The 22,221-nt window shown below is 38.3% G+C and overlaps 3 protein-coding genes across 5 annotated transcripts; all 3 read right to left on the bottom strand.

Annotated features, from left to right (window-relative positions):
* Window positions 1-831: 831 nt before the first annotated feature.
* On the bottom strand, window positions 832-6,931 carry kifbp (kinesin family binding protein). Its single transcript, XM_068314263.1, has 13 exons — window positions 5,989-6,931; window positions 5,602-5,700; window positions 5,345-5,424; window positions 5,183-5,241; window positions 4,840-4,964; window positions 4,385-4,478; window positions 4,035-4,147; window positions 3,801-3,950; window positions 3,619-3,693; window positions 3,367-3,529; window positions 2,860-3,034; window positions 2,569-2,754; window positions 832-2,299 (listed from the first exon to the last, which is right to left on the bottom strand). Exons 1-13 carry the CDS (start codon window positions 6,442-6,444, stop codon window positions 2,161-2,163), a joined length of 1,914 nt encoding a protein of 637 aa, XP_068170364.1. The 5' UTR covers window positions 6,445-6,931; the 3' UTR covers window positions 832-2,160.
* Window positions 6,932-7,049: 118 nt separating this feature from the next.
* Window positions 7,050-21,997, bottom strand: mpc1 (mitochondrial pyruvate carrier 1). Of its 2 annotated transcripts, XM_068314265.1 has the most exons (5): window positions 21,988-21,997; window positions 10,816-10,936; window positions 9,145-9,241; window positions 8,845-8,977; window positions 7,050-8,373 (listed from the first exon to the last, which is right to left on the bottom strand). In XM_068314265.1, the coding sequence occupies exons 2-5, from the start codon at window positions 10,888-10,890 to the stop codon at window positions 8,349-8,351; spliced, it is 330 nt and encodes a 109-aa protein (XP_068170366.1). In that variant the 5' UTR covers window positions 10,891-10,936; window positions 21,988-21,997; the 3' UTR covers window positions 7,050-8,348. The 2 variants fall into 2 exon arrangements, with proteins under 2 accessions (XP_068170366.1, XP_068170365.1); XM_068314264.1 differs by lacking the exon at window positions 21,988-21,997 and having other exon boundaries at window positions 10,816-11,004.
* On the bottom strand, window positions 11,630-20,801 carry LOC137596661 (globoside alpha-1,3-N-acetylgalactosaminyltransferase 1-like). Of its 2 annotated transcripts, XM_068317358.1 has the most exons (11): window positions 20,582-20,801; window positions 20,290-20,331; window positions 19,712-19,843; window positions 19,127-19,159; window positions 14,699-14,833; window positions 14,455-14,563; window positions 14,213-14,326; window positions 13,947-14,063; window positions 13,589-13,722; window positions 13,202-13,279; window positions 11,630-12,324 (listed from the first exon to the last, which is right to left on the bottom strand). In XM_068317358.1, exons 1-11 carry the CDS (start codon window positions 20,644-20,646, stop codon window positions 12,177-12,179), a joined length of 1,107 nt encoding a protein of 368 aa, XP_068173459.1. In that variant the 5' UTR covers window positions 20,647-20,801; the 3' UTR covers window positions 11,630-12,176. The 2 variants fall into 2 exon arrangements, with proteins under 2 accessions (XP_068173459.1, XP_068173467.1); XM_068317366.1 differs by lacking the exon at window positions 20,290-20,331.
* Window positions 21,998-22,221: the final 224 nt, after the last annotated feature.

Here is a 22,221-nt window from a genome sequence, read left to right as displayed (position 1 = left end):
GTGGTCAAATGAGGGTTCTTTTTAAAAAAAAATCATTTTCCTGCAGGAAATGACGCGCTAGCCCTCCCAAACTCAAGTACACATGACCATTCACAAACACACACAACATGAAGTGCTAATACTGATGAGGGACAAAAACCTACTTCTTCTTTCTTTCTTCGTATTTCCCTTTCATAAATCCAGAGTCTGAAGACTTTGTGTTTACCAAAATGTGCTGTTTTCCTGCGAAGACCTGAAAAGTTGTTCAGTTTTTCATTACACGGTGAGACCTGGGCCAGAGATTTGTACTCATGATCACTGTCTTCTACATTACGACATAGGGTATTACCTTTTTTGGTAGTGTTTTGTCAGTTCAATAAAAAAAATGTTGGGCAGATCATAATTAAAAACACCCAGACATGAAATCCTATCACTTAACAACTGGATCCAGATCTGGGTCATAAACCAGACATAAAAACAAAGACTGCCAAATATATTTGGGATGCTGCAGAGCCGACCAAAGTTGGAATTGACAGTAATGATAATGAAGACAGTATGCCAAATGTGATGAGTAGTTTTTGGAGAGGAAGAGCCAAATAAAGCACAGCCTTCATCACCAATGGGCTGATTTTGATGATTTCACAGTCACTCAACATGGAATGTTTGTGTTGAAAACAAATTGTCCGTCTTCCTTCATGACCTGAACACTGATGGAAATTTCAATGCAGCCGTTTGTCACAATGAGTGTTGTATGATTGCACAAGAACACAACATCATCATTGTCTATATAAAATAACGTATTAAAGGAATATTAAAATGAAGCAGCTTGTTCTTTCAAAATGTTTTCACATTTCTGTATAGATACTTGCATTTATTAATTTTTGTCATTACATACAATATTTACAGCACATAACACAATTTGACACTTGATTCCTTCGAGACAGGAATAAAACAAGCTGGACTTCGGCAGCATCGTGCAAATTTAGATGTACAGTACAATATAGTTAATACCACAGGAATGGTTGTTTCTGACAGTTCACTCAGTTATGGTCTGTACCTGGTCTTTGTTATTATACTCGGAAAATACAGGGGTATTAATCTTTTACTTGTAATCACAACTGATACTATTCACAGAAAATAAGCTACATTAAATGAAAACAAGTATGGATAACATCAGAAAATGAATATAAACCAGATGATTTTCATCTTTAATGGACTATATTTCATATATACAGTATATTTACAGTATATATACTGTATATATATGCATGAGAGAAAAAGATAATTTCCCCACTGAGGGATCAATAAAGTGTCGTTACACAGTATTTGATTTGGTATGCGAATTAAACTTCAGTTGTCACATTTTTCTACTACAGAGGAGTACATTTGTACAGCATGCCATGTGTTAGAAGATCCTAATTGCTCCATGACAACAGCAAAACTAAAAAACCCCAAAAACACCAACAATTTAAACAGGCAGAAGTCTGTGAAGGAGTTTTTCCAATTGTTGGGGATAGACATCGATTAAAAGGTGTCATTTAAATGGATGCCATAGATGGCTGATATTTGCAGCGGTGAATGAAATTAACTATTTAAAATAAAAGAATACCCCATTATTGATGTCTATTGATTCAGGATGACCTTCAATTCACCTCAGTTTGGTAACTTAACAACTTCTAAAATGTATTGATGAGACTATAAGAGACCAATTGACTAATAGACAAACTGACACAGCGATAAGTTAAGGTATATACATTATAATATGTTTAACATTTCATTGGGAATCTAATGAAATTTAAAGAAAGGCCCTGACAATAATACACACTAGCCGACAGTGACATAGGATGATTACAGTACATTCGTAATTAAGTGACAGCAGAAATATTTTACATTTTTTGGAAAGGCATACATTATTTAACTGTAGCACATCAAACAATATCATTTTCATGAAATGGAGCAGAAAGAGTCTTTTATGCACTTTTGAGAATAATCACAGACATGTTGTAGTGTCTCGGATGAAGGGACGCTCCAAGTTCAACTATACTGCTGAAAAATACTAGCTCAAAAACATCAGATCTTATTTCAACAGCAAAATAAAAAACCTACAGCTTCATACGGCTTCGACCGCCCGTCATGAGCAACCAGGAAAGCAAGAAAACGGTTGGTGAACAGTGGCGTCCTTCAGTTGTTTGCAGCCATTCTTGCTTTGAGGCGGTTGATTTTGAGAGGCAGCAGGCCAACCATTTCTTTACTCAGCTCCAGTTCCGTCTCCACAGCAGAAGCTGCCTCAGGGTGAGCCTCACAATACTGTGCCACATATCTACACAAAATGAGGAAGAGGACAGTGATTATCAACAGATTATACAGTAAAGACAGACTTCACTCCTTATTCCACTGATTTGATCTATTTGCAACAACATCCTTTCTAATGCAATCATCAACTTTCATTTATTCTTATTTCCTACACTTTTACGTTACCAACAATCTATTACTGTTATGTCGTTATACTGAGAAGTTCTGCTGAGAGAACATCTTTCAATATGTAATCCAGGAATTGTCTGAATGCATGAGAAGAAAACATCAACATACTTGTAATCTTCCAAAGACTTGTTTAGGTTGGCGAGCTGATCTGAAATCAGGGGACAGATCAGCTGGCTTTGGAGTCGGGCAACTCTGAAGCGAGCCACCAGAGCCGGTCTGAGCACCTCTTCCTGCAGGTGCTCCGGAAACTTTCCCTCTGGAGAACACAAAGAATCTAGAAACATCTGGAAGTATCTGGAGAGGAGAACAAAGGATTTCAATTTAATTTTGATTAAATATGTGTCGATGCATAGATAGATGTGTGCCTTCATCAATACACAAACACACACAAACACACACTTGATGGAGGAAGAGCAGAGGTGATTGAATTTCTTGATAGTGTGGTTATCCAGAGATTGTGTATCCGCTTGTCTGTTGGCCAATGTCAGCTTTAAATCCATCATTTCATTGTAGGTCTCAGCCAACTCAAACATCATCTGTCTTCGGAGCAACAGGTAGTACTGGGAGTTTAAATCTGTACAAGAAAATATAGTCAGAAAAATTCAAACTCAATCAATTACACCACAACACATGGAAGCTCTTATTGTTTCATCTGTTGTCAGAAAGCCTTCATGAGGCATTGTGTGAAGACATACAGAGAAATTAAGAATTAGGTGTCCCATCAGTAAAAAGGATAAAACACACATCTAATAAACAAATAAAAATGATAAAAAAATACACAAAAAATTAGTCCTGTAATGGGTATATCACACAGCGAATATTAAACTTAAAATGAAAGCATATATTATGTTACAAAGTGTCTTCTATCTTATGAAAATATTCAAAGAGGACAAACATGTGAAGCACCATTGCAGATGGGTTCCAGCATGTCAATTCTTCGTTTGTGCATTTTGCAGCGCCGTTCCATATCCTCTTCAAAGAACGCCAGGTTCCGGAACAGAGCGCTGTGATCCTGCAAGATCTCTACGTGGTCTGTCACATAGCCGTCCATCTGGAAGTATTCCTTGGCCTGTAAGGGAGGAAAAACATGGAGAGTGTCACTGTCGGCAACTGTCAGTGTGTGTATGCTTGTTGTGTTGAAATGTGTGTCGCTCGTACCTGTTTGACATAATTTTGTCCCACCAGAAATACATCTCTGGCTTCAGGAAAGTCCAGGGGGATTAAACAGCGTACCTACAAAACAGAAAGGCAAAAGTTTGATCTCATCTACTACAAAGACACTCTCAACTACAACAATCCGCAATGATCAATTCAACCTCATGTAAAAAGTGTATAAAGACCTTCTCTTCCAGGCTTGCAATGGAGTCAAAGGTATCTTCAGAGCCGAACAATAGAGCACTCTTCCTTCCCTTCTCTTCCTCCTCTTCCTCTTGTCTTCTGGCTCTCTTCAACTCCTCTTGACGATCAGTATCCAGCTCACCAATGTTGTCCTGGTCACAGAGAAAAGTGATTTTTACTTGACTGCAAAGAATTTATCAATATTCACAGCAAGTGAACATAAAACCTTGCACTACCTCTAGCAGTTTCTTAGCATCCTGCAAGAGGTTCAAGCAGTATTTGATCCAACATCGTGCAATCTCTGCTCTTTTCTGAGTCAGCTGTTCTCTGCGTTCACTCTCAGTCTCACCTGGGACAAAAAGATTGAGAAGCTGATAGTAAGATGTGAAAGGAGAAAGAGACTTTTTTTTTTACAGGGATGTAATGGGAAGGAGAGAGACGGAAGGAATCTGCATGAGGAAGAGGGGAAATGACTGAGGATAGAGACTGGCCACAAAACTCAAGGCATATTTTGATACATAATATTAACAGCTACACAAAAGAGCTAAGTGGTATTTTATTTTGATATTAAAGACTAAATGCTTACTTTCCTGTGCTGCGGCCTCAGAAGGAATCTCTCCTGCCAAAGCTGAGATGACAGTAGCCGCTGACAGGCAATGTCTCCCCTCCATGTATCGGCCCTTAAAATCAAACACACATACAACCGCAATTGAATCATAAGCAAACTACCGTGAAAGCCGTTCATTATCTCATGTGTCCATTAATCAGTTTATTACAAGGCCATTCACACCCGTGGGCAACTTATCATCACGTCACCTCTATTTTTTAAACGTTTATTAAAAGTGTGTGAATATTTAGGGTGGGGAAAAAAATTAATTTCCCTACAGGGATTATTAAATGATTTATTTACTTATTTATATATCTGACTCCATATCAAGCCTTAAAACAATGTTAACAACAAAATACTTTAAAGCATTCATAATTTCCCAGGTTGTGAACTCTGTTACCCACACTGCTCCTTTAAAGACATCCATATCCTACCTTAGTGATGTAATACTGAGACAGCGTGGCAGCATTCAGAGCCCACTCCATTGGATTGAACTGATTTAACTGCAGCTGTCTCTGCAGTGTACTGTGGCAGTAAGTAGCAGCACGTTCAGTTTCACCTTAAAAACAGTCACATGAATAATCAAACAAAAATATATATTAACATTACTTCCAAAACAAATATTATTCAAGAGATCATCATAGGATGCAAGTGGATTTTAAACAGTTTATAGAGAAATTCTCATTTACGTGTTTATTATTCAAGTAGCACATTTACACGAATAAAGAAGAGTATATTATCCTTACTCTTGTTTGACTGAAACAAGATCAGACTCACCGAGGTTTTTATATACTTGAGCAAGATAGTACATGGTATGTGTGTAGGCAAACTCAAACCTGAGAAGAGAAAGTTGGAGCCACGTCACGTACAACCCTGGGATAGCAGTGTCAATATGAACAGATGTAATTCTGTACATGTGGTTCGTTATAGAGAAAGTACCTCTTAATCCTTTCCTGATGCGTTAGAAGCTTTTCCTCCGTTGTAAAATACTCTGTCATATCAGTGGGAGGACTTCCATCCTGAACAGAAAAAATGTCAAAACATGAAAAACAAAAGGTTGATTAATTTGGCTCAACAATCTGGCTTTTTAAAAAAAAATTATTTTATTTTTTGGTCTTGTAACCAGTCAGTTCAGGCTGTGCTACCGTCTCTACTGCTCCATCATCAATTAATTGAGTGATTTCCAACAGCCATACCTCCTTCATGTAATGCTGGTAGATGAATTCTGCCATTTCCAGGAACCCTTGAGCCGTCTCGGTTTCATCCCGGCTTGCCCAAAGTATGCCCAGCTGGTTCTGACAACACCGACATTGATCATGTGAACAGGATCATCTACTATCCTGTTGCAGTAAAATCAGGAATATTGGTAATTTTCTAGATTTCTATGTTCTGATAATCACCTGATGGTTCTGATGGAGTGTGAATAAATCTGACAAATCTTTATAAGTTTAAAATGAAAGAAGAGAGGTCTGTGTTGCCACAGGCCATTTCCATTGATTGATTATTGATTGTCAATGTGTGACACGCTGTTAGCATGGTGGTACTGGTGGTACCGACAGCCCTCCAGACCGGGTCACCCTTACCCTGACGTGGATCAACAGCGACACGTTCTCCGGCGATGCCCGACATCTCTCCAGCAGCTTCATGCAGTTCATGAGATGCTCGTCCCCGGCCGACAACTCCTCCGTATCGACATGGTTGACGCCGAGATAGTACTCCACAGCCCCGAGTTTTGCGGCTCTGAGCCCGGCCGGGGAGTCGCCACTGAATCCCCGTTTGAACAAATGGTCCCGCTGACCGTCCGGCGGCGGCCCGCTCGTCCGTTGTTCGCAGCTCTCAGCGCCGCAGTCCTCGTCACCCTCACCGGCATCGAAACTCTTCAGTGAGCTGTAAATGTCTCTAAGGAGCTCCCTGGCTTTATATTTGGAGCGGAACGGGTCATTTTTGGGGTCTTTTCTTGATTCAACATCACTCAGAAACTGGGCGTTGGTGAATTTGTCGCAGATGGCTCTCCACTCGTCGCTGCTTGAGGACGCCATGTTGGATTTCTTCTTCGTTTACGGCTTGACATCGACTTTGTAATTTTAGTTTTTTACCGCCACCTACTGGAAGTAAAGAGGAACTTCTTTTTCACCTTTGTCACCCCATAAATAAACAGTACTGCACGTCTATCAGTAATGAATTACAGAAAACATTTTCACCATAATTTAACTAACAAATTGGAATTTCAAACTTTGAATCTCCACGTGCAAGGAGGAAATATAATGACTTCTCATTTGCTTTTATTTCTGTGATTATTGTAGTTACTTGAAAGCGTTACAAAATTTTAAAAAAGGAAACATGATGAATAAACCATGATGCATTGTGTTGTTCATTTACTTTACAGCAAATTTAGATTATTGAGTGGAAATCATAAAATGCACCAACAAAATCAGCTTATAAACAGTATGCATACTACATAGAAATGCAATTTTCATGATATTAAGAGTAGATTTTCAATGAATATGTTTTCATATTCACAGGCATATACAAGTTTTAAACTAGAAAAAACTATTTTCAGTTCTATTTAATTATTTCTGATGATATCTTGGTAACTTCACTTATCAACACTTCATTTCCAAGCAATATTCAAAAAATGTTCAGATTATAAATCAAGAGCAGTTTATTTTGCAAGTCTTTGTTTGTAGAGTGAAGAGTATGTACATTTCCATTTGTTCTGCTGATGTTAATACAGTATTTCCATTTTACAATCCATGAGAATTCATTCTGCATTATTTGTTGCAGAACTAAAAGAAGTATTTTCACTTTGTGATATTTCCATCTAATAAAAGGATTTAAATCACACATCTCTGGTTTGAAAATGTTCTTTCCTATTTGCTTAATGTTAAGTCTGTTTTTAATTAAAGGGTGATGTGCCATGTCTGATGTATTCAATGACTTTGAAAAGCCTCCTTTGTTAAGAGTATTAGGTTTCGGAGCGAATTGTTGAGTGTAAATACAAACCATTGACCTTGTTAACAGTACCAAGGAGAAATGTCTTCATGTCGTAGAAATTACATGATCCTAACAATACCCTCACTTGCACACACCGCAATTACTCACTCAATATTGCTGTTCAAGATGGTGAAACTTTTATTTTTACAAACCAAAAGAATCAACCCATTTATCAGGGAGAATTAAAGTACACTATACAGTGACAATAAATTAATGTGAATTACACATGACAACACAGTACAGAAGCAGCTTGCCTCCAGAAACTGTCCAGTTTCCCTACAGTAGGCTATTTCATCTTCTTCTACAGGTTTATACAGTATTTGGGGCGCTTTCTATATATTGTATTGAAATATCTCTGATATTTTTTTACAACAAGAACAACATGCCAAATTCCATCTTACATTTACAGCACAATTCCTAGCTTCAGGGTAGTAGAAAAAAACAGCAAGAGTTAGTCTGTCATACTGTGGGGCTATCTGCCCAAAGTCAAATTAGGTGATGTAATATTTCAGTGACCTAATAAGAAAGAAAGCATTAAAATATCAATGATGAAGACCTGAAATTACATGATATGTGAAGGGTGATGCTTTGGCCTAGTGTCTCAGTGTGACCCCACAGGTGGATCCAATGTTGCAAATCATTTATCAGGCTGATTAACTTAGCATACATTCACAATTTTTTGTTGCCGTGTATAATATTGCAGAAATCTAGATAAAAGGAAACAAAAATCTAAAGTCAACAATTGGCCGTTATTCTTGAAGGGACACATCTGTTTTTTTCAATCTGTATTCTAAAACAACTAAAACATAATTATTAATAGTGAAAGATCAGGTTAAAATTGTGTGAATACCATAGTTTATATGGGATGTTCAGATGTTCAGGTTTAGGATGGTTGAAGCAGCATTGTGTCACTCAGCAGTGACCATTCTGCATCTGCTTCATTGTGCCCCTAAGATTTTGTCTTCTTCTCCATTCTGAAACAAACCAACAAAAAAGGTCAAGGCGCATACAAAAATGTTTGAATCCATGCAACATAATGACAGCAAAATCTTAAATCTTATCATCTTATCATGTGCCGATGTGAGTTTCATGTTATACAAATCATCAATAGTCATTATTGTCGCTACGTGAGAAAAGGAACATAGATGACATGACATGAACCTGTTATGAAAACGCAAGTTTCATGACAGTGTAAACACCGTGATATAAGAGCTAGGCCTCTCAGTTACTTCCAGCCTTGCAAATAAACCACACTGGAATTATGATTAAAAAAAAGATAAGGATTGCTCCAATGACCACGTAACTGAAAACTGCTAACTTTGGCACCAAGTCAGAAAGTTTGAGGAAATGTTTAAAAGTAACACAGGAAAACTTTGTACAATGTTTCATGATACATCATTTCACAATCACATTTAATTATAAACAAATAAAAGAATAGTGATTACTTATATTTGATGAGACGAGCTCCCTGAACAAGTTGTGCACTCTCATTGGTTATATGGCAAGCAAACAACAGCCAATTGCGTGGCTGCACCTTGTAGGCGAACCTCATGAAGAGCAGTGAATAACAGGACAGAGCTGGGAGAGAAAAACACACAACTACGTGTAAGAATAAAGAATGTCTTATTACGTAATCTTGAGGTGGTGAACAAGCTACAATCGTAACCTGAAAAAATTGAAAACGATGAAGGCATAGTGTGCACCCTGCATGTGCGTGTCTATGTTCATTCGTCTGTGTGTCTTACCAAAGGTCATTCTGCCACTGATAATCTCAGGACTCTTCTTCATATCAGTGATGGCAGCTATAGGAAGACCCCAGTTGGCCACTGGACCCCAGAAATGCTGTACACATACATATAAAATGACAAAATATGCATCATCCCATAAACTTCATAAGCTTTGGTTATCTCTCTTCATTGGTTGTAAAGTAGAATGTAACCACACAATAGCTATCATTTGAATACTTTGCAACATCTATATTGTAAATCCCTGCAAACAAGACTTCTATCCATAATATACAAGAAAAAAACAGAACTACTTGAAAATGATGCACAGTAAAAAAGACACTGTAATTACTGTACAGTAGAGCACAGATCAAAGACAAACAATCACAACCAGAAAGCCCAAAATATAAGACAGAACGAAACAGAGTAGGTACGTACCGTGCTGCAGATTATTTCCAGGTCAACATAGAAAAGAAAAAAACATCAAATTGATTTGTGCAAATCAAACAAGAGCTGATTTAGTTTGGTTTACACAGTTCACAAAAGACTAGAGTACATGTACAATTAAAACAAGGCAGTCACAGACTGCAACATCCCGTGACACCCCTGAATCCAAAATTTTACCCTGATCTACTTGCATAGGCCAAAGATCATAGCTACTGCTCTGACTTACTGTCATTGATCAAAGGAGTAGCCTTGATCTATGGTCTTACACTGGCCTTCTTCATCTTTCTATGTTATCTGGTTCCTGAGTGAACAAAATTTCAAATTTGACCTTGACCTAGTTTTTTTCAAGGTCAAGGTCATCATCTCATTTTCATCCCCTTTGCTGTAATGTGCTCTTTGTTTAATCTTTCTATCTGTAACAGTTGCGAAGATATTTAGTGGACAAACAAACGTACGGACAAACACCGACAATTACATCACCGCTTTGAAGCGGGATGTAACAAATGTCCTGCAAATGGCATAATCGTGCTTTGTTTTTACATCAAGAAAGTCAAGCATTTACTATAGTACTCATTAAATAAGTTGATAAACTTTATTGCTGTATTTCACAGACTGTCAGAAACCCCAAGAAACACTTGACATGGTGTGCAAGGCAATAAAACACCCATCTCTCTCTGTGTCACATATAAACAAAAACGCCCCCCTCCTTAGGTGACGGTCACAACTCAGCCTTTACTCTATATTATTTGAAACATGATGCCGATTCATGGAAACGCACAAAAAAATCCTGAACACCAACATCTGAACAATTTTTTTTTTGAGTCAAAAACACATTTATGACCGGCCACATTTTTAAAAATGCACCAACACAAAGTTGTTGTTTCACCACCGACCATAACTGAGCGGATGACACGTTGTGACCCATTGTAAACACACTAGATTGTTTCACGTCTACATTTAGACTCCTATGAAGTCATAAGAGTCTTCTTCCAACAAACGTTGGAAGACACAAGTTTAACTGGAGGAAACGGCAGGAACTAAACTGACGACAGAAAACGATCACAGAAGACGAAAATTAGTACAATATGAGAGATGTCAATGCTATAAATAATAAAATACAAGCTCTTGTTAAATAACGACTAATTCAGCCGCCCGTCACGTTAACTCACCTCGTTATGACTTGTAACCCGGCTAGCTAATTTAGCATTCATGCTAGTTGAAAATATAGCTATAAAATACCGATACTGACCTCATCAGATATTCCCTGAACTCCTTGCTCTTTACGTAGTCGATAGCTTTCCTTGCAAGTGTTCCTGCCATAATTTTAATGCTTGGTTGGTGTCAATTTTAGATATGTAAAAAAAAAACCCAAATAACTTGTACTGTATGTTGAAGGACGACTGAGGAACGCTCACAGGGCGACTGGTCAAAATCCCAAACGCAACCGCGGTTTACGACACTGTCGCAATTACACGACAACGTCACAGGCTGCTTTGGGCTGATGACGTTGAGGCGTTCATGATGGGAAGACATTGACATTTAAAAACGCACTTTTTTCACTAGCATTTTTTGTAATTCAGGTGTGGGGCAAAGATTATGGTTTAGTTTTTTTTTCGGACATAAGGATCAATAATAAATCTATGTGTATGCACGTTTCTTGTAAATTTATTATTATTATTTTGCTTTTCATAATCTCATATCAACACAATAGTAGTCCCTATCTTTCAGTGATTGTGAATCATTCGTTTCTTGTAACAGCAATCTATTACAGTACTTTTTTGTGAATATTGCAGGATAACTTACCAATAGTGTTATGTTTTCTAATAATAAACATAGCCTGTATACTCACATATGATAAGTATTTACAAAGCTTACGTGTGTAACTTGATAACTTGATCAACTTGATCTAGTGAAAATGTCCAAATACTACAATGACACTTTTATGTAATGCATACATATTAACAATCACTGTAAATAGTTGTAAAAGTTAGATTTTATAAAATACATTCATTGATACAATAACAACTTTTACATTAATGCAAATAAATATACAGTATAAACAAAAACAATCTCACACAATAATTTATCCCAGTAAAGATAAAAGCAAACAAAAAGCATAGACAGCAAACCAGCAAACAACCATCTTCAAGCATTAAACTAAATGTCAAATATGATTGCATTAGTATTTAACATTTAATACTATGCACACAAGAAAATTCCCTGAAACGTTTTGTAAAATCCTTACAGTTCTATGGATGCCTATACATTAATACAACATAGAGACATTTGAGATCCTACTTTGGTCTCTTAGAAAATGTGTGTTAAAGAGTTCTGACATCCTGGCTTTTGGAATGAAAACTTGAGTGAGGAGATTGAGCTCCTGTCATACAGCAAGTTTATGTTCATAAAAATTGTTGATAACAGATACCTTCCAACCAACCAACCAAACAACCAACCAACCAACCGACCAACCAACCAACCAAGATTAAAATAATTGTTTTTCAAACCCTTCAATTATATAATACAAAATACAGACATAGAAACCAACAGTCCTGGTTCTTATTTTTTGAGCATGTAATAATGCCACGAATGTCACTGACTTCACATCATCGTCCACCATTGGGTCGCACTTCTTTATAATTCTTCACAAGCTGGGATATCCTAACGACTTTAATGTCTGAGGGCACACGATCATAGTCGGACCAAAGGTATTCTGGAGACAGCACCTTGGTTGGTTTGTTGTACAGCAGGTACCTGCATTACAGAGACAAAATTATGTGGCTTGAAGACAGACAATGAAGCTTTGCACTGAAATTAAAAATACTGAAAACTAAACCTGACCTGTAACGCAAAAACTCATTTAAACTTCTTCATTTGAAGTAATGTAGTTGTTTTAACACGAGACGCAAACTCTTCGCTCTCAAAAACTTTAACAGAATGACAAAATGGGGACATCACAAAATATTTCATATAAAAGAATTAATAAATATTTCACATTTATTTTTGATATTTAATATTTTTGCAGTTTTTAGTTTGCAATCTTACACTTTGTCATTACCTTCTCTATTCACTTTGTTACACTGTATTTATTTAGTATCAATTTCAACTCTGTCGGTTAGTTAAAATGTGAAAAAAGGAACAACAGCGGAATGCAACAAACTCAGCAAACAAGCCTTTGGTGGTTTCAGGAGAACTCGTGGAAGCTGTGTGGAGGGTGTGTACTGATGACTGGTCTGTGAGGCTTTACAGCAGGTTTTAATAGTACATATGTATAACATTTCTCACTAGCATGTGATGTGGCAATTATTTTGAAGTCTTTAATCTCACCTAAAACCATTGTGTGAAAGTTTAAACAGTATCACAGGGTTGAAAACCAGTGACACTGATATATACAGTGCGGAAATTGTAAAACAAAACAAAACAGACATGGAGAATTAGTTAGCTGAAAAATCAAATGACATTTTGAATATTTTGAATTATTTTCAAAGCTAATTTTTTGTTTCAGTGTTAACGGAACTTTTAAAAATGAAATTGCTTGATGAAAATGTTTGTCTTTATAACTGACATTTTATTTTTAGTATTAGTTTTGTTGATATATTAAAATAGGGACTGAATTATAGTGATACCGTACCTGTTGAGATGACTCTCCTCCTGCCACACAGCTTCAATCTTATTCTTGGCATCTTCCTCTGACTGCATGTAACAGTATCTGATAAAAACAGAAGGAGTAGAAATTTAAGATCACGTTGTAAGAGTAACAATTTATTTTAAGATTGAATAATGAAAAACCTAATAAATTAGTGGAATAACCTTTAAAACTATATAAGGTTCTTGAACAACAGCATTATGCATGCTGTAAGAAAATATATAAATTAAAGCCTCTGTAACAAAAAATTGAGGTATTTGAAAGACAATGTTTTTCTTTGATTGTCTAAATTTTAAATTCTACTATATTGTAATCTAAAATATGCTGTCCTTCACATGAAAATAACTTGGAAGATGATTTGGTTTTGGTTACTTGACTAGCTTGTACATGTCTTCTAGGTATCCACCCCAGACAGCAGCCGTGTAATAGTAGTCTCCTTCATCAAGAGGAATGTAGGCCTTTGACAAGGGTCGACGTTCATATGGAAAATCTGCTCGTTTTGTACTCTGACAAAAAAGGTGGGGAAGAGAATTCAGTTCGGGATTAACTGAAAGGTAAACCTGCAACTGAATAAAAAGTGAGCCACAAATCTTCACAACACATGGTTTACAAGAGTATATCAATCAATGAAAAGTAGGCAAAGCAAAAACCTCCTTTATTAAAAAAATCAGAGCATTACATAACATAATGAATAAAGTGGCTTATCTGTGAAATCAAAAAAGTGTAAAACCTTATAATATCCTCGATGAAGCACGACGGACAGCTGACTGAGCGACTCTGCTCCAAAACGGTTGTGAAAGATGCTGTCGATGTCCATCATAAAAAGATAATCCGCTTCGTCACGAATCTGAAAGCAATTGAGCGGTGTCTATTTTCTATAACAACTGTATGTTGACTAAGAACACAGCTATGACATTTTTTAACCACCTCCTACTGCCATCAAATGAAAAAACAGAGTGTATTTTTTTTTTGAGAAGCAGATTATATATAACCTACCTGTTTGTCAATACAGATGGTGGCCCATTTCATCCTGCCGAGCACTACATCCTGCCAGCGGTTGGCACTGGGGACACTAACCACTAAAATCTTCCGACCTTTACCCAGGTTAATCTGAGCAGAAAAATTAAAAGTGAAAATAAAACAAATAAATAACAAATGACACCTTCAGCATTAATGGGGTGTGTTTAGTGTTTAACATTTCTGTGTGATTCTATATATATTAACAAACAGTGCCTCACATGTGGAACCTCTTTTTCATTATCCGTGAAGACGTAGTAAGTGACCCTGAAGTCAACAAAAAAGTACTTTTCACCAGATTCCAGGAAGCCTTTCAGGAAACGCGTGTATCTGTTATGATACCAGAACATCAGGCAGATAATCAGTTGGGTCACATTAGTAGCCTCACAACAGGGTTAGTGGACAAGATTTCAAGATTTGAGATTCAGCTAAGCAGGGGATAAAGCCAAATGAGTCTGTGCCTACTTCCCAACAGCAAACACCACCACAGCGATTCTTGGGTCCATCTTCTTGTAGATTGCATCGATAACCACTGGGTCAAAGGTTCCCTCCCAAACCAGAGGAGCGTTCCAATTTGTCACTGAGTTCACATCCGTGCGTCTGAGGAAGATTAAGAAATGGTGGATTCGAACATAAGTAACATAAAATTTTTGCCAATTTGGCTTTCTATGTTTAATACTAAATTGTATGTCATTTTCAGGATTATTATTACATTATGGCAATTCCTTTTAGAAAGCAGCAAGCAAGCATTAAAAGAAGATGTTTATATTACTTTGTTTAAATTGGACTCATTCCTAATCTACTGTTTGTTTTGGATCTTGAGTGTGTTTATAGAAGCAACAGCAATACAATTTTACACCCTTTTTGGGCTTGAAAATGAAATACGTCCCCTCCTGTATAATATTGGCCCACTTGTGTCATCCAAGATTGGGATAGGTGTCATGGTGTTGGTTTCAATTGTATAGCCTATGATATAAACAACATGCCTCCTCGGCTTCATGTCATTTGCTATCCATCTATCCATTTTATTCAGCTTTATCCTCCGCAGTGGGTCACATGGGAACTGGAGCCTATCCCAGCTGGCATAGGGCATGAGGCGGGGGACACTCCAGACATTACACCAGTGCGCCACGGAGCCACACACAAAGACAGACAACCAGGACACTCACTCCTAAGGGCAATTTCGGACAGGCCAATTAACCTATAGCGCATGTTTTTGGAGGTGGGAAGAAGCGGGAGAACCCCGTGATTAAAATAAAAATAAACAGTAATGTGAATTATTATTATTATTATTATTATTTATTCATTAATCTTCCGAACCGCTTTATCTGCAGTAGCGGGTCACGGAGAGCTGGAGCCTATCCCAGCTGTTTTAGGGCGTGAGGCGGGGCAAACTTCGGGTGCGACGCCAGTGCACCACCGAGTCACACACAAAGACAGACAACCATGCACGCGTACGCTCACACACTAACCTGAAGCGCATGTTTTTGGAGGTGGGAGGAAGCCGGAGAACTCCCAGAAAACCCATGCAGACACGGGGATGTATTATTGTTCAGTCAGTCAGTCATTTTCATATTACCACCGCTATATCCGTCACAGCGGGTCACGGGGAGCTGGAGCCTATCCCAGTGGCATAGGGCGTGAGGCGGGGGACACTCCGGGCACGACGCCAGTGCACCGCAGAGCCACACAAAGACATACAACCACTCACACACACATTTACTCCTACGGGCAATTTGGGACCGGCCAGTCAACCTGAAGCGCATGCTTTTGGAGGTGGGAGGAAGCCGGAGAACCCGGACAGAACCCACGTAGACCATGCGAACTCCGCACAGAGCGGGACTCGAACCCGGGTCCGCCGTGTTGTGAGGCGACAGCGCTACCCACTGTGCCAGCGTGTATTATTATTATTATTATTATTATTATTATTATTATTGTAGATTATATGTCAATTTGAGACAGTTCAAATGCAATGCTCAATTTTGACCACTAGATGGTGAACACTGGCCCTTTTGAGCTGGAGATCGAATAAAAAATGGTTTTCCATACCAAACACGTTATAGTTTGTTTGTATCTATGCATACTGAATGAGAGGCACGACTTTAGGGTTGTCCCTCATTCAAATTTGCGTCTTAAATTCTTCTTCTTATTCTTCTTCTGGTGGCCTCACAGCTGTGGCACCGCTTGGCCTGTATGGACCCCCCATCAGGGTTTCTAGCCCAAATCCAGACCAAACTTGTTAACTTTTTCTGGGATGGGCTGCATTGGGTGCCTCAAGGAGTGTTGTTTTTGTCAAGAGAGGAGGGGGGACAGGGCCTCATCCACCTGGCTAGCAGAACAGCCACGTTCAGATTACAGTTCATCCAGCGGTTTCTGACCGGACCAGCGGATCTGACGTGGAGAGAGGTGGCCAGCTGCATATTCAGATGAGTGAGTAACTTGGACCTGGATGCTGCACTGTTTTTAATGGACTCCAAGTTTCTAAAGTTAAACGGTTTGCCTCCTTTTTATCATGGTGTTTTTAAGTCATGGGCCCTATTTAAAAGCAGCCCTTTGCAGAACCAGGACCCTGACCCTCCAGCAGCTGGTGGACAACGCCGGGCCTGCGCTGGCGGATGCCCAGGCTGTGAGCTCCCTGCTGAACATCCAGTCCACCAGGGTGGCTCAGAGGGTGCTACAACTGTGGAGGCAAAGACTCTCCGGGAGGGAGAGAAGCCTCCTCCTGGACTATAGTACAGGGACTGTACCAGACAGCAAAGATCCTTTCCCAGAGGTCCACATCAGTCCCCTGTTTGGAGAACTGGAGGGTCCTCTCGTCTGAGATGAATGACAGATCAGCCTGCACACGGCCAACAAAAAAATACTGTACAAACAATGTGTAAAAGTGATCAACAAGAAAAACCTGTGTAACAGAGCACCCACTACCTGGGCCAACAGGATGACGGGAAATGGACCTGACCCATCTCTGTTTATAACCCTGCTGTGTCAAGCCAGTGTCCCTTCTGTCCCCTTCGTGAGAAAAGTCTTTTCCTGTACTTTGACTATGAATGGAGCATATTCAACAAGGAGACACGAGCCTCTGTTTTTAGTTTGATAAATGTTAGGTTTCTTCATTCAGGAAACACACAGTAATGTTCGTTTTTGATGTGAATTCCTTTTTGTGTGAATCTCTTTTGGATTTTGTGTCAATGTGATCATCTTGTAATTTGACTTTTATGAATAAATAATTGTAATTTTAAAAATCAAATCTTCTTTTTTTTATTGCTCGAACAGACACGGTCTGATTCGTAAATACGGGCTCAACATGTGCCATCAGTGCTTCAGGCAATACGCTCAAGACATCGGCTTCATCAAGATGGATTAAACGTTCGCTGATATATCCTCGGCTGATCCAAGTGATCTCAAGAAGGCTGGCATAGATGACATAATTCAGCATTGAGAATAAATGTTTTTTTTTTGTTCACTTTTGTTGTTGTTGTTGTTCTTCTTCTTCTTCTTTAGTACTTTCATCGAATGAAAAATTGTAAAATGTTCTGAATGTGATTGAAGTGTTTTTGCAAAAACATCTTCTTCTGAAGCACTTTAGTGCTTTCATCTAATGTAAAATTGTAAAATGTTTGAATGTGATTAAAAATGCAAAAATCAAAAAAAACCTTCTTCTTTTCCTTTCGTCTTGTCCTGTTAGGGGTTCCCACAGTGTACCATCCTTTTCCATGTCAGCCTGTCTTCTGCATCCTCCTCTCTAACACCAACTGCCCTCGTGTCTTTCCCTACTACATCCATACACCTCATTGGTCTTCCTCTTGCCAACTTGTCTGGTGGCTACATCTTAAACACGCTTTTACCAATATCCTCACAATCTCACGTCTGGACATATCCAAACCAATGTAGTCTGCTCTCTCTAACTTTGACTCTAAAACATCTCAGATTGGCTGTTCCTCTGATGAACTACTTTCTGATCCTATCCAACCTGGTCACCTCCTTACCACACTCACCTTTGCTCTGAACTGTTGACCCAAGTATTTAAAGTCCTACACCTTCGGTATTTCTTCTCCCTGTAGCCTCATTCTTCCATCACCACTCCTTTCATTTATGCACAAATATTCTGTTTTCCTTTTTTCTTCATTCCCCTCCTCTTCATGCATACCGGGACCTTTCTAAATGTTCCTCCATCTGCTCCCTGCTTTCACTGATTGCAATGTCATCTGTGAACATCATGATCCATAGTAATTCCAGTCTAACTTAATCTGTCAGCCTATCCTTTACCTTGAACTCCTCTGTCTTAGCTTGCTGTGTAAAACTGTCGTGAATATCGTTTCGGGCAAGCTGAAGGACATGCCCACAGTTTTCATTTACAGTCTACATCTAGTCTACTGTTCTTATTTTTTGTTCTCTGTGAGAAGTGCTACCAAAATACAACTTGATTGATTGATTGTTTGATTGATTGATTGATTGATTGACTGATTGATAGTCAAATGACATATTTAACACACGTAAAATTCTGGACCATAACCTGCAATGACCCAAAGAAGACTTAGCAGCATGTAACATCTATCCAATCTACATTTGGCCCTGGCACGCTCAAACCCCCCCCCCCTCTTTTTTTTTTTTAAATCAAAGTAGCACCAAAAACTGAATTGTGCTTGGATCCATCTTGATACAAATATGCTAGACATTTTCTTTTCATTCCAGTAAACATAAATGCAGAAATGTAAAATTTGTTGATAGTTCTGCTTATATAGTTTTTTGTTATGATGGATGAATCCAATTCTGTCAGATCAAACATTTTTATTGCTTTGAGCCATTTACTGCCGTGCATGATGTCATGGTTCAATTGATGGCACAGAGTACAAGGCCACAATCAACAGTTTGTAATATACTTTACTACCTTACCCTTTCTGTGTGCTTGGTTGAGCGTACTTCACTCTGAAAAACAAGAGAAAATATTAAATGATATTCATCTAAATTCACAAAAGAGTAACTTCTGGACAATAAGATTCAATAATATATAGAAAACACATAAAGTAAAGGATTACATATATTAAATACAACTGTGATGACCCATTAGACAAAAACAAACTAGAAGGTCAGATGCAACTGGGAATGCAGCATGCCTTCAGTGACGGGATATATAAGCAGATCGAGAAATTAGATAAATGAACTAACCACAAAAGTTATGTATAAAATGCCACACTTTGTATTTAACCTCATGTGTGCACATCAGTTTGATCAAAGATAAAGCTCAAAGTCCAACCAGCCGGGGCACAGCATTGCTGGGGCGGAACAAGAAGCCTAACTTTGTTGGTATTGTAAAACCAAATGGGACCAGAAAATAAATCTTCTTTACCTGCTTTACTGCCTTGACTTTTATGACTTGATGAGGATTATTCTTTAACAGGTCAGGAGTTATAGGAAGTTTGGTAACCGTATTTGAGCGAGGGTTCATTTCTGTGAGTCAAAAATGAAATAGATTCTCACCCAGGTTTCATTTCTAGGCTTCTCGTCGTCCAGCTGCTGTTTTCTGTGCAAACTGCTGTCATGACATCCCTCTCTGCTTCCGTCACGTGACTCACCTCTGGCTCAGAATTACCATCCAGCGGTCGGCAGAAACTTCAAACGAGAACACAATGGTGATGAGAAATATGACAAGATTGAACTGATGAAATGGACAATGAAAAAAACTAAATAATTTGACAGAATGGACTAGTGAGGGATTCATCAAAGATAATGTGAACACAACACATGACTTTACTCCTCTTTTTGGGTGAAGTTAGAGCTTACAGATACAAAATGTTTTCTTCTCTTGCTGACTGTAGCTTGTGGGCTGCTACTCTGACGTTTTTGGATATGAGGTATGAGTAGAAATGGCTGTACATCCATGTATGTAAAAATGTTGTGAAAAAAATTTTGTATTCATTTTTTGTTGACATTGAGTATGTTTTACATTAACTTGGGTCAAAGGCCAAAGTGACCTGTGACACACGATAGATATGTCCGAGTAAAGTAAACAGATAAAATGGTTTATTGTTCTTCATGTTCTGCTATGGAAACTTTACCTCACAGATGAAATACTGTATCCTGTGTAGATATAGACTACCCTGTGAAAACATACAGCAACAAGTGAACCAGAAAAACTGATTGTTGGGAGTGTTCATATCAATAATTGAACATCCTGGTACCATCCTGGTTAAACCCCGGTAAGATAAACTTCATGAGCTATATGTAGAAATGTTTAAATTCATAATAAATATCATTTCAAATTAAAAATAGCTGTTTAAATTCTATATTTTGTTTTCCTAATTGCTGTACATTACTCCATGTATGTTGTGATGAAGATTTGCTACTCACCCCATAATGATGAGAAGAAAGGCAAAAATTGCCAAGATGCTAGTCCTGGAAATGTTGCGCGTCATATCAGATTTTTTAGTTGACAGGCTAGGCTATTGTCCAGTCGAACAGTATCTGTCACTTGATACTTTCAATTATCATAAAAATGACATAACAGAGGCTAAGCTAAACTAATGACACAATCGTTTCCATTATAAATTTAACAGGCTATGCATGAGAAATTTCCAGAACCTACGCAGATGGAGAACATACTGCACATGGAGAAAGGAAGAAAGAGAGAGAGAGAGAGAGAGAGAGAGAGAGAGAGAGAGAGAGAGAGAGAGAGAGAGAGAAAGAGAGAGAGAGAGAGAGAGAGAGAGAGAGAGAGAGAGAGAGAGAGAGAGAGGGAGGGAGGGAGGGAGGGAGGGATAGAGAGAGAGAGAGAGAGAGAGAGAGAGAGAGAGAGAGAGAGAGAGACAGACAGAGACAGAGACAGAGACAGAGTGTTGGCTTGACTCATCACAATCAGGACATTTCACGTCGTGTACTAACCTTAAGCGCCAAGTGATTTTAAACATTGTCAGAGTTGGCCTTTTCTCTAACTATCCTCTTTCAGCTGGTTTCCAGAAAGCTTCTCTCAATGTTCAGCTGAACTAAATACAGGAAACCAAGTTTAGGCCTACTTTCTGTGTCGTTTTTTTAAATTATTATTTACCCAGAATAACTAGAATAACTGGACCATGTTAACTGGGATATCAGCATGGAATTATAAATGTATTATCATGATCCCCGTAGGGAAATTATTGGCATTCTCTAGCGCACAGTTAGTTAATCACATGCATATGTATATATAGTGTGTACAGGCCCTTAACACACACACAGAGGGCCTGTGGGCATGCTGTGGGGGGAGGTAGAGAGGCGGGCAGCTTAATATTGCATTTGTGAAGAATTGAGTTTCAATGAAAAAGAAGCACATTAATGGCATTCGTTTCTTAAATAGAAATAGTCTGCCTCTATTTTTATTTGAAGCCATGGGATTTAAATCTCGACAGTAACCTCTTCCCCCCACAGAGTAATTATATCTTACTAAAAAGAATGCTGATATCGCTAAAAAAGCTCGACAACTGAAGAAGAATGGGCTGATCGACAACACCTGGACGAACAACTGCAGGATCTTCATCAAAACAAAGGGGCTTTCTCCAGAGCAGATGAAAACAATGGTGATCAGGAGTGCAGAGGAGTTGGTGAAATATAAGCAATAAAGACGGACAAGAATTGTTACTACACCAAAGATCTGTACAACAGAATCACTTCAATATTGGGAGCTCTACAATTTTGGACAAGTCAAGTATTACATGGAACAGTTGAAAAAATCATCATCAATGTCAGAAACATGGACTAATGAACAAACAAAAAACAAAAAAACCCCCAAAAAACACAGATTTGTGATAACATGGGATAACATTAAATTAGAGACTTTAAAGAGCATGTTGATATCTTTTGACAATATAATACCATGTAAAACTGTTAAAGTGTCTGCAACAAACTGGTTAATTCTTGTATAAACACTGTCTGCTGAAAGAGGTGAATATGATAATCATATTCTTGTAGAGAACACTGGCAAGGTCAACGTCTAGTTTTGACTATCCATGATGTTAACA

Source organism: Antennarius striatus, chromosome 1, assembly GCF_040054535.1.
Source record: "Antennarius striatus isolate MH-2024 chromosome 1, ASM4005453v1, whole genome shotgun sequence".
NCBI lineage: Eukaryota > Metazoa > Chordata > Actinopteri > Lophiiformes > Antennariidae > Antennarius > Antennarius striatus.
Note: the sequence above shows the minus strand (reverse complement) of the source record. Positions and strands in the feature narration are given on the sequence as shown.

Coding starts and splice junctions, on each gene's coding strand:
- LOC137596661 (XM_068317358.1), bottom strand. CDS start 20,646: ATGACGCGCAACATTTCCAGGACTAGCATCTTGGCAATTTTTGCCTTT. Junction 19,844..20,289: donor TACAGTATTTCATCTGTGAG/GTAAAGTTTCCA, acceptor TCTCGTTTGAAG/TTTCTGCCGACCGCTGGATG. Junction 14,064..14,212: donor CCATCTGTATTGACAAACAG/GTAGGTTATATA, acceptor AATTGCTTTCAG/ATTCGTGACGAAGCGGATTA.
- kifbp (XM_068314263.1), bottom strand. CDS start 6,444: ATGGCGTCCTCAAGCAGCGACGAGTGGAGAGCCATCTGCGACAAATTC. Junction 4,479..4,839: donor CTCAGTATTACATCACTAAG/GTAGGATATGGA, acceptor TTTGATTTTAAG/GGCCGATACATGGAGGGGAG. Junction 3,694..3,800: donor TTGCAAGCCTGGAAGAGAAG/GTCTTTATACAC, acceptor TCTGTTTTGTAG/GTACGCTGTTTAATCCCCCT.
- mpc1 (XM_068314265.1), bottom strand. CDS start 10,890: ATGGCAGGAACACTTGCAAGGAAAGCTATCGACTACGTAAAGAGCAAG. Junction 8,978..9,144: donor CAGTGGCAGAATGACCTTTG/GTAAGACACACA, acceptor TTTCTCTCCCAG/CTCTGTCCTGTTATTCACTG. Junction 8,374..8,844: donor GCTCGTCTCATCAAATATAA/GTAATCACTATT, acceptor GGTTTGTTTCAG/AATGGAGAAGAAGACAAAAT.